Source organism: Mercenaria mercenaria, chromosome 2, assembly GCF_021730395.1.
Source record: "Mercenaria mercenaria strain notata chromosome 2, MADL_Memer_1, whole genome shotgun sequence".
In the NCBI taxonomy this organism is placed as follows: domain Eukaryota; kingdom Metazoa; phylum Mollusca; class Bivalvia; order Venerida; family Veneridae; genus Mercenaria; species Mercenaria mercenaria.
Genome location: NC_069362.1, coordinates 15,539,595 through 15,553,720, shown reverse-complemented (window position 1 = coordinate 15,553,720; position 14,126 = coordinate 15,539,595). Strand labels below are relative to the sequence as shown.

Genomic DNA, 14,126 nt, shown 5'->3' with positions numbered 1-14,126 from the left:
TGTGAGAAATGACGCAGTAAACATTTATCTTTGGTATCAGTTATCAGTGAAAGGTATTCTTTTTTTATACAAGTCATGAGTGATATTGAATACAAGGACATGTCTTAACTAGGCGGAAACAATTTCTAGAAACCCGTAAAAATCTTTACTAGCTCGAAGAAACTATAACGAAAGTGAAAGAAATCGTGAATGTAAAATCGAAAATGAACTTCAAAGCTTTTACGATATTTCTGTGACCAAGTGGTTAAAGGTGGAAAATCACATTTAAGCAATATTTTATGATATTTTCCATTTTAGCGTATTCTGTTTTTTAAGATTTGTTTAATGAACACAATGACCCATTACATAGAGTAAGATCCCTATTAGAAATATATGCTTTAAAATGTTTATGAAATTTTGTTATTACTCCCCTTATACAATGTATATGAAAGTTTTCAAAATGTGGACCATTTCATTTGATCTCATTATAATTTCTAGTTTACGCTTGCATTTGATAGACAGTTTAATAATCTTAAACATAAAGTTAAGTTTTAAAATAGCATGAAGCTTCCTAATTCGTTGATTTCTGTGCAACCAAGATAGGTAATGGAGTTATTAAAACTGATTTCTAATGATTTCGCTAAATATATTTGATGTGACCTAACAATATAGATATATGCTGTTAATATATTATAAATTATTTTATATAATTATATTAATATATATATATATAATGTATATAGATATCATATAATACATATTAAAAAAGTCAGTAAAATCCTTGTGTAGGTATAAAATATATAAAAGTTCAATTTATACATTATTTGTACATTATTTCAAAATGTAAACTGATTGTACATTATTTCAAAATGTAAACTGCCTGAAGATATATGTATTGAAAGCGCTTGCAGTGAAGAATTAAAATAATTGTAAAACACAGAAGTCTGCTGCTGTTTATTCCTTACAAATTGAACTTTTATATATATCATTCCTCAGGTAAAGTATTTACATTAAATCTATGCATATGCTAAAATGACTCTATCTTTGTTGGGCAACCAGGATAGGGAAATCAAAGTTTGAAGATACTTCCAGTGAAAATCGAACACGAAATACATAAAAAAGAATAAATGATCGTTTGTTAAACTTTCGATCCAATCCATTACTTGATCAAAATCTGAAAAACCACCTTTAAAGGCACTGACACTGAACCAGAAACGCAAGGGGACCCAAAACTCGTGGATAAACATATTTGCAATATATTCTTATTGAAAGTTTTTTTTTTGCGAGCTATATACTCTGCTCGTATTTGTCGTAGCTCTTTGCACACAATTATCTTTTTTTCTAAAAACCTTAAAATAATATGCCTTAAGAACTATATCCTATTTTGTATAGATCAATGACACACTTAAAATCGACCCGTCTAGCTATTGAATCGATATCGCAAATAGAATAGGCTGTCACGTGTCTGTTAAAACTGATTTTAGAAAACAGCTTGCTAATGTTTCTTTCAAGTATTATATATCTTTTGTTTACTTTGACAAACAAATTACTTTAAAGTTTCATAATGCTTTAAAATCTGATGTTAAAAACAGATGAAATAGCTTTCCAAACAGATGTTATGCATAATTATATGGTTAGAAAAGCGCTATTTTTAATACTGTACATGAAATTTTACATTTAGAGTCATAAAGGGAGGTAATCATAAACAATAGGTTCAATAAAACGTTCTGCTTTGTTCATCAATATTCAAACCTTCGACAAATAATAGAGAAAACGATTATGAGAAATAGGATTTAACGTGAAATTAATAATTTTATGTTCATAAAGGAAAAAATTGGCAGCCACATTTTAAACAAAGGCATTATAAGCCTTTAAACACCATGCATACTTGAAGTGTAAATGACAACATTTTGCAGTCATAAACCCTACCAAGATAATACGATATGCCACATTTTGTATAGATCAATGATGCACTTAAGATTAACCCGTCTAGCTATTGAATTTGATACCAAAAATAGAATAGCCTGTCACACATCTGTTTTTAAACTGATTTCGGAAATCAGATTGCTAACGTTTCTTTGAAATGCTAAATATAGTTTTATTTACTTTTACATTGACATTAACATTCTTGTGTCATATTATTGCGCTGTTAGTGGATTACTTAATGAAAGTCAGTATTCTCTTTTGTTAGATATATGTTAAAGAGGTACGTTGATATATAATATATCTGTATGCAATTCAAATCTTTTCAGCTGTTATATCATTTTGATTAAGAACTAACTACACATTCACTCCGGGAGAGGTACTAATACATTGCAACGTAAATTAATATGTGATAACATCTCATTTGGTTACGATCTCGCTCAGTGTCATCTGGCTGAGATTATTTACATACATATAATAATTAAATTGATTACATGTATTTGTGTGCTTGCATTTAATTGTTGTCAGATTCTAAAAGTAAACGGATCAAGTAATCGAAACTTGAAGATTTCAAAATAATACGTCTGTTTTTTCAAAAACAACAGACAAAAAATGTTTTAAATTACATATTCCACACTCAAATCAATGATCTGACAATCTTTAAACGAAGTCAAAAGTAAGTGTGACAAACTCTCATCGAAGCATTGCGGCTGAATATACATAAATTAAACTTACCAATAAGTCTAAATACGATTAAAAAGAAAAGAGTTATGATGAAAAGTCAGAATCAGTTAAAGTGCGTAATAGGTCATTTTGATATCGTGTTTATTTGATACTTTTATATTTATAACACTTCCAGTTATAATGTATATTAATCTAAAGAACTCTTAAGATATTTTAGACAAAAATTAAGCAAAATGTACGATAGTACAGAAATGACATATATTATTGTGGGCGCAAGTATAAGTTATAACGTGAGTACGTAATAGTCAATACGTGTACATAAACTTACTTATAAACTTACACGTAATAAGTAATATGTGCAACGTATGCACGTAATACCGAAAACATGTGCACGCAATAGCTACTGCGTGCGCAGAGTTCTAAAACAAATGTTTCACTATCCGGATTATGAATGTTGCAATCTTACTATTGTGTATGCACGAAATATTTATTTCGTGCTCACGTATTAGCTATAATGTGCACTCGATTTATTTATTACGTGTGTACGTATACACTTTTATGTGCCCACTTAGCAGCATTTTTGTTGTGTTTAACATAACCCCCAACAGAATTAAAAGTATTATGGCCACGTTTCAGTTTTTGCATGATGAAGGAATACCTCAGGCATCCATGTGAACATCATTTCATGTTCGGGCTGGCACCTAGGTAGAACCACTGATCTTATGCAAACCAACTAGATGCCTTCCTCAAATGAAAGAATTCAACACGCAAAGCAAGGTTGTTCTATCAATCAAACTTTAAGATTATAAGGAAATCCTTTGGGAGCATATCTAACGCAAACAAGGAATAAGTGTTCATACGAATTAAGGAAAATGCAAAACTACACAGAATTGTTGTAATATTATCAAGATTTAAAATGAAAATAGCTTATTTTCTTTCCCTTATAGTATTTCCTTGCAGAGGATCTCTGCAACTTCCTGCAGAATGCTGGAGTCAGCTAGGGTCAGTGTAGCCCCATAAACCTCTACGGTCTGGGCTATCTAGCTGGCAGGGTTAATGCTATCATTTATGAGATTCCATATTGGGAGATAGCTTTCTTTTTTTTGTAGCAGGTATAAAAGGGATTATTTTGATGTTTTCTGGGCTGATTGGAGGGTTTTTATGTGAAGAAGTCGCAAATATGTGAGGGATTGAGAACTTATCGATTTAAAACAATAACTGTACATATTCCTTATTATTAATTTAGTGTAGATTAAAAAATGTAATCAGACTAATTATTTGGGATTTTTGTTGCAGATATTTATATTTTTGTAACAATATTTCAGTAAATTCATACGTTAAAACATTACAGCTTTAAAAACGAGTGAAGAAACAGACTCAATAAGATAGCAAAATCATAAGTATATACAGGAGTCAACTGCGAAAGTACAAAAGTTTTGAGCAAATGCACATGTTTTCACTTCAAAGTTGTTGTTAAAATATGGGACACAGCTAAATGCAAAATTACCAGAGATTTGAATAAATGCACAATTTTTCATGACTTGAAGTTTAAAGACCCCACCGAACCCAGTGATGAAATGAAATGCAAAAGTATCAGAGCATACGTTTCATAAATTGCATTTTGAAACAGAAAGGAAAAAAGAGATGCAATTAGTTGTAAACATATGAACATGAAACAATATTAGTAAATGGATGAGTAGTGTGTGTGTGTGTGTGTGTGTGTGTGTGTGTGTGTGTGTGTGTGTTGTGGTTGTTGGGTAGGGAGGGGCGGGAGCGGCGGAGAGTGACAAATGCACTAAAGTAAAACATATCAGAGAGTTATGGAAATGCATGAAGAGATGTTTATACGTATTTTTTACCATATTTTCAAATGACAGTTTGGATGTTGAGACTTTGCAACACTCTATGTACATTTGAGTAGAGTTTAAAATTTCATTTGTAATTTGTCCATTTGATTTTTGAAATTGTCAGTAATAGTTAATGTAAGTATCTCGCTTCAAAATGGCCTTTTTACTTATGAAAACGTAGAAATAATGCTTTATTACATATAATAGTTGAGTTAAGACGGTCGCACGGAGCGGCACCGTAACAGTTTTCGTTAAGATGTTGTCACATGTTATCAGTGAGACTTAACGTAGGAACGTTCCTCTCCAATTGTAATACTATGCTCGCAAGAAAGATATGAAATCGTTATAATGATTTATGAGACGAAAGTATTCAAATATTATACTACGGACGAAACTGCGTCTTAAATTCATGTCTTAAAATCAGCTATCAAGTTAAAATATGCTATGAATATAACTATAACAAGGTCCTTTGGAAGTGCATAACACAACTAGGTAAAACAATGGAAGACCCGGTTTTAGTAATATAAAACGCCTCGTAGCACAAACAGAAAGCAGGACTTCTTTTCTAATAGACATGAATGAACTCCAAGACCCCGATAAAAGCGCTAAATCCAATTATGGGGCAACGGTGTTTAATTACAGATGGTGTGATATAGTTTTATAAGAAGCTACTTGGGAAGTATCTAACACAATCAAGCAAAGTAACAACATAATTGAATGCATCTGTCCATAGGAGGCAAAGTTCAACTTAACCATTTCCGCTACTAGTTTAAGTATAAACTGAATGGACCCCATGATCCCAAAGAACCAGAAAGAGAACAACGCTGACTTCGAGCTTTAGAGAAATACTTTACCATAATGGATCTATCTAGCTAACAATGTAAACAAGTTTTCAAATCAAACCATACTGTTTTTAAACTGTAACATTTTATTTCAGTTTAGACCGGCTGACGCCATAGCTGGACATTCCGGATATCTTTGACGTACCAATATTTAGCAACACAAAATGGCAATTCATGCAGACATCCTTTCATGATATATATGATACGGAACTTACCGTTCGACAAAACGGAGAACAGCAAATGATAAAAATTGCAATTGCTTTGAGCAGTTGTATCAACTTCAGATCATTATTCTGCACAAGTTCAAAGTCTCAAGTATAGCTAGGTTTACACTTCAAAATCAACGTTAGCAGCGCTTTAGATGTGATTGAATATAAACCATATTCAGTCGTTTAATGGATATTGATTAAAACACTATCAAAACATAACTGCTCGTATGAAATATTTTGAAAGGTAGTAAAATCTCTACTCAGAATGGCCCCTTTGGAGATACGATATGAAGCTGCAATGGTATTGAGTGCCGTTGGTGATTCATTAGGGTATAAAAATGGAAACTGGCTTGAATGTACAAGAGGACCTCATATCTATAAAGAACTAACAGAACTCGGGGGAGTAAAGAGTATAAATATCAAACCTCCGGAGTGGAGACTTAGTTACTGCACCTTGCTGCACAGACACACTGCCCATGCACTTACTATAGACAAGTATAAAACAGCAAATGACTTCGCATACTGGCGTTTAGCGAAATATTATCAGAGTGATATATATGATATTGATAAACGCCATCCGGACGAAACGTTTTTTGCGTCAAGGGAACTTCTCAATCCTGATATTGACGCAGAATGCATGGTTCCTTTCAACGACGATGGTGTAAGTTCTGCAGCTGCTGTAAGGGCAATGTGCATAGGTTTGCGACATCCTAATGATTGGGACGTAAACAATCTGATAAAACTCAGCATAGAGAGTGGTCGAATGACACATCATCATCCAGTTGGTTACCTAGGTTCTCTAGTCACTGCGTTATTTACATCATACGCTATCCAGAAGATTCAAGTTCGACAGTGGGGAAGCAGACTGATGAAAATATTTCCAAAAGCGTTAGAATATGTCAAAGAACAAGGCATTGCTGTAGATGAAAACGTTAGGACATGGGACGAATTCATAGACAAATGGAAAACCTACATAAAACTGAGAGGAATTGAGACCGGCACAGCTGATCCAATCTTTCCAGACGGTTATAATAGTGACATGAGTGAAGAATTTTACAAATCAATTTCCACTGATCGACCTGGTAGAAGTGCTTGCGAAGCAACATTAATCGCATATGACGCATTTCTCTCTTTTGACGGATCTTGGGAAGACTTGTGTGTCAGGTCCATATGCCATGGGGGATTGAGCAATGTTACATGCGCAATAGCTGCTTGCTGGTACGGAGCCATGTATGGATACGATGAGGTTAACAAGTGTAATTACACAACAGTTGAACTGATGAAACAAATAGCGGGACTTGGAGAACTGTTATACCACCACTCAGATCATAGTTTTCTCCACAAAGTAGAAGAACTTCCGTTCACTTTACCAACAGAAAACCCAGTTGAACTTAACGTCGCGGTAAGTTATTAGGTATCTTTAGATAAGCTGGCTGATCATAAGAAACTATTATAATTAATACAATTTTTATAACTGTCCATTAAAGTGAATGCTTCGTGCATTTAATATTATTTCATCCTCATTTGCTCCCACATTAGGATCACATGTTGTAAAAGCGAAGTTAGAACTTCCCACTGTTTGTTAATCTCACTGTAATCAGTTGTCGTTAATACTAAAAATTTGTTTACTAAATTCACGGAATCAATATTCAATGATTTATAATTTAGTAAATCCTTTGTTATGAGGCTAAAACATAAAAAAGTCGTTTGCATGTACTTCTTTGAAATAATATGCTTGCAAAACTATCACTTATTTTGTCCGAATACCAAAAAATAATTATGACAAATATAAAAAAGCAACAAAAACAACAACAACAAAAAACAGCAACAACAAAAACACACACACACACACGCGCACACGCACACACGCACACACACACACACACACAGAGCTTGTTCTTTTATAGTCAAAAGTGTATCAAAAGACTAAATATTATGTTATCAACTGGATTCTTATTCTTATTTCAGTTACCAGAAGTCGATGACTATATATACGTAAGGGAAGGGAAGAAGAATTTGAATAGTTTGATAGACGAGGAGGTCGATGAAATAAGAAAAGATGTTACAACAGATGAAGCTGTTAGCATAGGGAATGCGATTTACTCTCATCTTCGTCATTTCCTTGATGAGCTTGGAACAAAAGACCCTGAGTGCAAGGTGTCAGAACTATTAAAAGTTGGAAGTTTTCATGAGGGCACAAAGATCTTCTCTCCTGATGAGTTTGATTTCATTGCAATTCTTTCGGAACTTTCAAAACCTGGTGCTTTCACCGTTATAAGTAGCTTAAATGAAGATGATAGAGTGGATCTTCACTTTGGGAACGATAGTATAGCGTCAACACTAGACAAAGAAAAAGTATCACATGCCGCTTCCGTAATGGAACGATTTAGTACGAAATTGTACAACACCATTATGACAGACAGAAAATCTAAAGCAAGCGTTAGCCTTTTCTGTCATCACGATCGGACAGAATGGATTGCTCTTCCACCTATGAATAAAACTGAGCTATCGGTGCGATTCTGTGAAGCAAGACTTCCAAATATGGTCTGGGAGTTTCTCTACCAGAATCGAAGAATTTCTGTTGATATTACCATAGCCATTAAGTACAGTAACGTGGACGAATTGTACAATCCAGAGGTTGCCACAATTCCCACAATAGGTAAAGCTGTCACAGAAAGGGGTTCGCTTTTACTTGTAGCATATATTGAAGGATTCAGGAAAACCTTTACTGAAACAGAGGTTCATTATGTCCGCACATGTTTGGGTAAAAATCACAAAACCCTATACATGTTCTTGAAGCACTTGAGTTACAAATACGGGGAACACCCTTTCTTACAGCTGAATGGATATCACCCGTTTTCGTCATATATGCTGAAAACGATATGTATATATCACGACCAAAACTGTAAGGCTGAAACGGCTGAACACGAAGCATGTCTTCAGGATATTGTCGCAATAATGGACGAAAGCATAAACAATGGATATCTTCATGAAGCTGAAATGTTCGAGGAAACCGTTATTGGGTATCTTCCAAGTATGTTCAACAAATCAAAGAATTTGTACAAAGAACCGGAAAAACCTGTAGATCGTCTGAAAGAACTAAGGAAAGTAATGATACGCGATATACGACAGATTTATCTTTCTGGGAAAAAATGGTCCGGCCTTCGTCAATTTATGAAAGAAGCGAATGATGTAACTGCAACGTCTGCAGAAGAGGTATGCAGCAAAGATTGGTCGGATTCACATGGCCTTATTATGATGAAAGTGAAATGAGATCATAAATCAAAATGATCATCGAAAAACATTCTCTGCCGGGACAGACAGTTGTTTAAGCGGGCAAGAAATATTTGTAGACATATGAGAGCATATGTTATTCTATTTTTTGTATCATAAATATGTTAATCGGCCAATACAATTTGATGCATTTTTTCTTCCCTTTTTGCAATATTTTCTGATAATTGTTTCGCAATTTAGTCATTTAAATTATAACTGTTCATTATCACACGAAATGACAATATAAATTTCAAATTTAACACATTTGAAAACAAACTTTCATCACCTACCTGACCATGTCAAATATAAATCTACTAATCATAAAAGTGAATATTTGCTCAGGAACAAGTTTGATTTTAAATTTTATAAAGTATACAGTACAGTAAATTAGCTAATTGTATAACTGTTGATCAGAACTTTAAGGTATGATGCATCCGTCGTCTGTCGTCTGTCAACATTTAGCTTGTGTATACGATAGAGGCTGTATCTTTTAACTGATTTCTAATGAAATTTGGTCAGAATGATTACCTTGATGAAATCTAGGCCGTCTTCGAAAATGGGTCATCTGAGGTCAAAAACTAGGTCACTAGGTCAAATCAAGGAAAAACCTTGTGTATGCGATAGAGGCTGTATTTTTCAATTAATCTTCATGAATTTTGGTGAGAGTGATAATCTTTATGAAACCTAGGGTGAGTTTGAAAATGAGTTATCTGGAGTCAAAAACTAGGTCACTAGGTCAAATCAAAGAAAAACCTTGTGTATGCGATAGAGGCTGTATTTTTCAATTGATCTCCATGAATTTTGGTCAGAATGATAACCTTGATAAAATCTAGGCCGATTTTGAAAATTGGTCATCTGGGGTCAAAAACTAGGTCACTAGGTCAAATCAAAGAAAAAGCTTGTGTATGCGATAGAGGCTGTATTTTTCAATTAATCTTCATGAATTGTGGTGAGAATGAATGCCTTGATCAAATCTAGGTCAAGTTCGAATATGGGTCATCTGGGATCAAAAAGTAGGTCACTAGGTCAAATCAAAAGAAAAGCTTGTGTATGCGATAGAGGCTGTATTTTTTAATTGATCTTCCTGAAATTAAGTCAAAATGATAACCTTAAGGTATTAGACCCGCTAAAATAGACTACCTCCTTTTTGAAGAATTTAATTCATACATTAAACCTACTTTGACTGCAGGGGTGCGTAGGTTCAAGCCCCACTGGGACCAAATTTGTTTTCCTTATTTTCATTTCTTTCTAGTAAGTTTTTACTTCTTTCAAGACTTGATTTATTGTACAAAAAATGACAATTTTCATTTGATAAGCGATTTCTTGCTGTTCAAAGGGAATTTACCTCTGAAACAGAAGGGGTAGAGTTAGACATCTTTAAATATACTGAGTTACATGCGGTTAAAGTTCGCACTTTGGCCTTCACTCTTTAGACTACATATTGTGGAAGAAATGTAGGTAGGTTTTACTTCTGCCTCATGGTTATTTTTGAATGAAGTGAGCAATATCCAAAACAGACCCGCAGGATTCGACCTTAATTTTTCAATGTTGGAGTTAGAATTCTGTCTCATTAAATCCTTTTACTTGAGGTACCCTAAAAAAATGATATTGTTAGTTTTATTTTGTGTTTTATAATTGTTTACCAATAGTTTGATGTCTCTTTTATGAAAATTAATGGTATTATGAATCCTCTGCAAACGTTTTGGATAGTGGCCATCACTTTGAAATTTGTCTCTACTTGAGCTTGAGGAAATACCATAAATTACACAGTTTACCAATTATTTTCATATATGTGGCTGGATAACACCCACGTAGGCATTTTTTGAAGATGCACCTTTTATGTGTTATATGAGAAGTATATGATATAAGTAGTTCAATGATGCCGGTAGTCACAATTCTAAGGTTATATTAATGTCAAGAAATTAGGTCAAAGGTCATTAAGTGCAGTTTTTACAGATTTCACTTATATTGCGTTATATCTTCGCCATTTGATGAAATAAGTGAACAAAAACGGTATTTAATTGAAGCCAATGTATTTAACTATGAAATAAAATCACTATATGCAAATTAGCTCATTTGCATATTTATAAATATTAATGAAAGTGACAAAATCGTACAAAATTACGATAAAAAATTGGCATGTATGTACAGCTGTGCAATATTTTTTTAACAAATAATCAAGGCCTTTGAGTGGTTTATCGTCTAGTTTACCACGGTTCAGAGTTCAGATGCGTAGGATTTTAACCACGATGGCGTTAGCCTGAGTGGTTAAATGAACCGTGGTAAATTAGACGATACATCACAAGAAGGCGTTGGTTGTTTTCATTTTGGCATGCCAATTGACATATTTTAATAAATATTATGCTGGACTTCATTTAACCGAGGAGTAATGTATCGTACGTCAGGCGGCATTTTGACGTCATAGTTGTCGTCATAATTCTCTCTTACCGGTCCGCGCGTCAAGCGTTTTTTATCGCAGAATATGCAGAGCTTGATTTCCTTCTTTGTTTAACTGGAAATCAAATCGAGCCATGTTAGAATGTTTTATATATAATGTTCATGATTTGAACAACAGAAAGGTAACAAATGATATGTGGGATACTTATCTATTGACGCCATCATATGTGTTTTATGTGTAGATACTACTTGAAGTGGATGGGGTGAGCTGACTTCTGACCAACTGTTATCTTCAGCACAAGTGTATATTTGTTTTCACAATTGCAAGGCAGTTATTTTGTATTAGGTACATATCTGCCGGTTTGTTCAAAATGTGAACCTATGTCACACAGCAAATATGACTGCCATTTTTTTCAAGGTAAGAATGTTCAAAAGTATGCATATTATATGAGCGTTTACATATGTTTTAACGTAATGTATTGCAGTATTAACATTGATAAATACAATTGATAATAAGACCATACGCTGCCATGTAAGAAGCCTCAGATAACCAATATGGTGCTAATTTTTCAAAACGACTGCCAAAAGTCAATATGTTAAGGTTTCTTTGCATATGTTATAGAGTCTACAGAGTTGTTTTATGTAGCTTAGTATAGTATTGTGATTAAAAAACAACATTGCTATTTTAAATCAGGTTGACACCATCTCAAACAACCAATAAGACAGCCACTTTTCACAATGGCCGTCAAGAAGTCAGTATGTTCAGTTTTTTTAATATACTGGAGAATGTACAAAAGGTTTTATGTAAGGTTTTACAGTATTTTGACGGATAATTAAACAATATACTTTTTAAAACATATATTGGGTTTACAGACAGGATAGCTTAAATTGGTATCAATAGTATTCTTTGTATAACGACTGGGCACCCAATGTATCTAGAGGTATAGAGAAGGCAACTATGGATATCTTCGGTATATCGGCAGGCAAACTTTGCTTTTTATACAGGCCACTATGGATAATCTTAGGATACAGACAGGCAAACTGTGTATCAGTGATATAAAGTCAGCCATTTTTGATATCATTTGTTTTCAGACACGCCATCCAGGCTAAATAATGATGACACTATCGGTATCGAGGGTATACTGATATGCCACTCTGAGTATCCTGTATATACCGACTGGCCCTTCTTGCTATAATACATACAGAAAGCTAGGGAAAACCTGGCTATAAATATAGTCAACAATAGGTAGCCTGGATACAGTGACAGATAAAATGGGTATCCTAGAAATTCTAGGAAAATTATCCTGGGTACACATACATGTACATTCCACTATGGGTATTTTAGTTATACAATCATTCACTCTGCGTGTTTTATGCATACATGTATAGCTACCCTGGCTATACATACAGTCCTCTAAGGGTACCTTGGCTATAAATTCAGGTCACTATGGGTATTATGGATATACAGAAAGGCCTATCTGGGTATTCTGTACATACAGACAGATCATATTGGCTACACTTGTATACATACTGGCAAATACTGGTATACTGAATATACAGACACGCAATTCTGGGTATTCTGGACATACAGAAGGGCCAACCAAGTTTCCTTCCAACTCTGGATATTCTGGGTATACAGGCATGTCATCCTGGCTATACAGTTGTATATATAGGCTACCAAGGGAAACTTGATTTACATACACGCCATTCTGGGTATCTTTGGAACATAGACATGCTATCATGGCTATACATTCAGATCACTTTGGATGGCATTGATATATAGACAGGTTATCTATGTATCCAAGGTATAAGGCCATGCCACTTTGTGTAGCCTGGATATACAAACATGTCATCGTGGCCATATATACTGGCCATTATGGATATCCCGCTTTCTAGGTAAAAAAAAAACTGGGTATACAGGCAGACCATCATTGCTATACTCTAGGCCTGTATATTCGTTGAGTACGCTTGGTATATAGACAGGTCACCTGAGTGCATCCTAGGTAGGCCACCATGAGTATCCTGGGTATACAAACAGGCCATCCTGACCGTTTACTTAATGTAACTACTATGAATATTCTGGGAATAAATACATGCCACCGGTATACCCTAGCTATAGAGGCAGGTCTATCCAGGTGTCCTTGGCATACTGTCAGGTCTTCTTGGCTATAAATACAGGCCAAAAGTGGATCCTGGCTACCGCTATATGTAAACTTGCTTTACATAAAGACCACTCTCGGTATGCTGGGTATATAGGTCTTCCTGGTTATATATACAGAAAACTATAGGTATCCTAGGTGTACAAACAGGCCTCCTCTCGTGGTATCCATTGTATACATACAGGCTATCCGGGCTATATATGTATGCTAATACGTATACCCTTGGTACACAGAGAGACCGCCAATGTATCCAATGTATACAGATCACTCTGGGTATCATGGAGATACATACAGGTCAGGTTAGCTATAGATACAGATACACTATGAGCGTCCGTGGCATGCAAAGAGGCAACTATCAGTATATTAGGTATAGATGCAGGCAATTTTGGGTATCAGGGTTATACAGGCTGACCACATGTGTATCCTGTGTATAAAAACATACCATCATACCTATATATATATGCCAGTTTGGACATATACTAATTACGCTTCACAACTTTGCATCGATAGTGTAAAATAATGGAGCTAAGTTTGCTTGCATTCAAAGGATACCACGGGTGAAATGTATGACTGTATTTCTATAACACCCAAAGTAATATATCATATACTAATGTGGATTGCAAGTCGAAATGGGGCAGTTAAATGTGCAAATGCTACCGATCCAACCAGGTTTGCATGTTTGAATGTGCATACGAGGCTATTTTTATACCAATTGTAGAAACGTACATGGCAAGGAGGACGTTAAAGTTGTGACATTTTTAGAACAATGTCATCTGGTATTGTGTATTATAGAGAAAAGACTATGAGCAAGAT

General features: G+C 34.6%; 1 protein-coding gene across 2 annotated transcripts; it reads left to right on the top strand.

Moving 5' to 3' along the window:
* Positions 1-2,033: 2,033 nt before the first annotated feature.
* LOC123563284 (uncharacterized) lies at positions 2,034-12,013 on the top strand. Of its 2 annotated transcripts, none has more exons than XM_045356001.2 (3): positions 2,034-2,185; positions 5,371-6,886; positions 7,453-12,013. In XM_045356001.2, the coding sequence occupies exons 2-3, from the start codon at positions 5,750-5,752 to the stop codon at positions 8,755-8,757; spliced, it is 2,442 nt and encodes an 813-aa protein (XP_045211936.2). In that variant the 5' UTR covers positions 2,034-2,185; positions 5,371-5,749; the 3' UTR covers positions 8,758-12,013. The 2 variants fall into 2 exon arrangements, with proteins under 2 accessions (XP_045211936.2, XP_045211937.2); XM_045356002.2 differs by having other exon boundaries at positions 2,060-2,149.
* Positions 12,014-14,126: the final 2,113 nt, after the last annotated feature.

Excerpts from the sequence above, each read along its gene's own strand:
- LOC123563284 (XM_045356001.2), top strand. The coding sequence starts at position 5,750 with ATGGCCCCTTTGGAGATACGATATGAAGCTGCAATGGTATTGAGTGCC. Across the intron at positions 6,887-7,452 it reads CAGTTGAACTTAACGTCGCG|TTACCAGAAGTCGATGACTA; the intron begins GTAAGTTATTAG and ends TTCTTATTTCAG.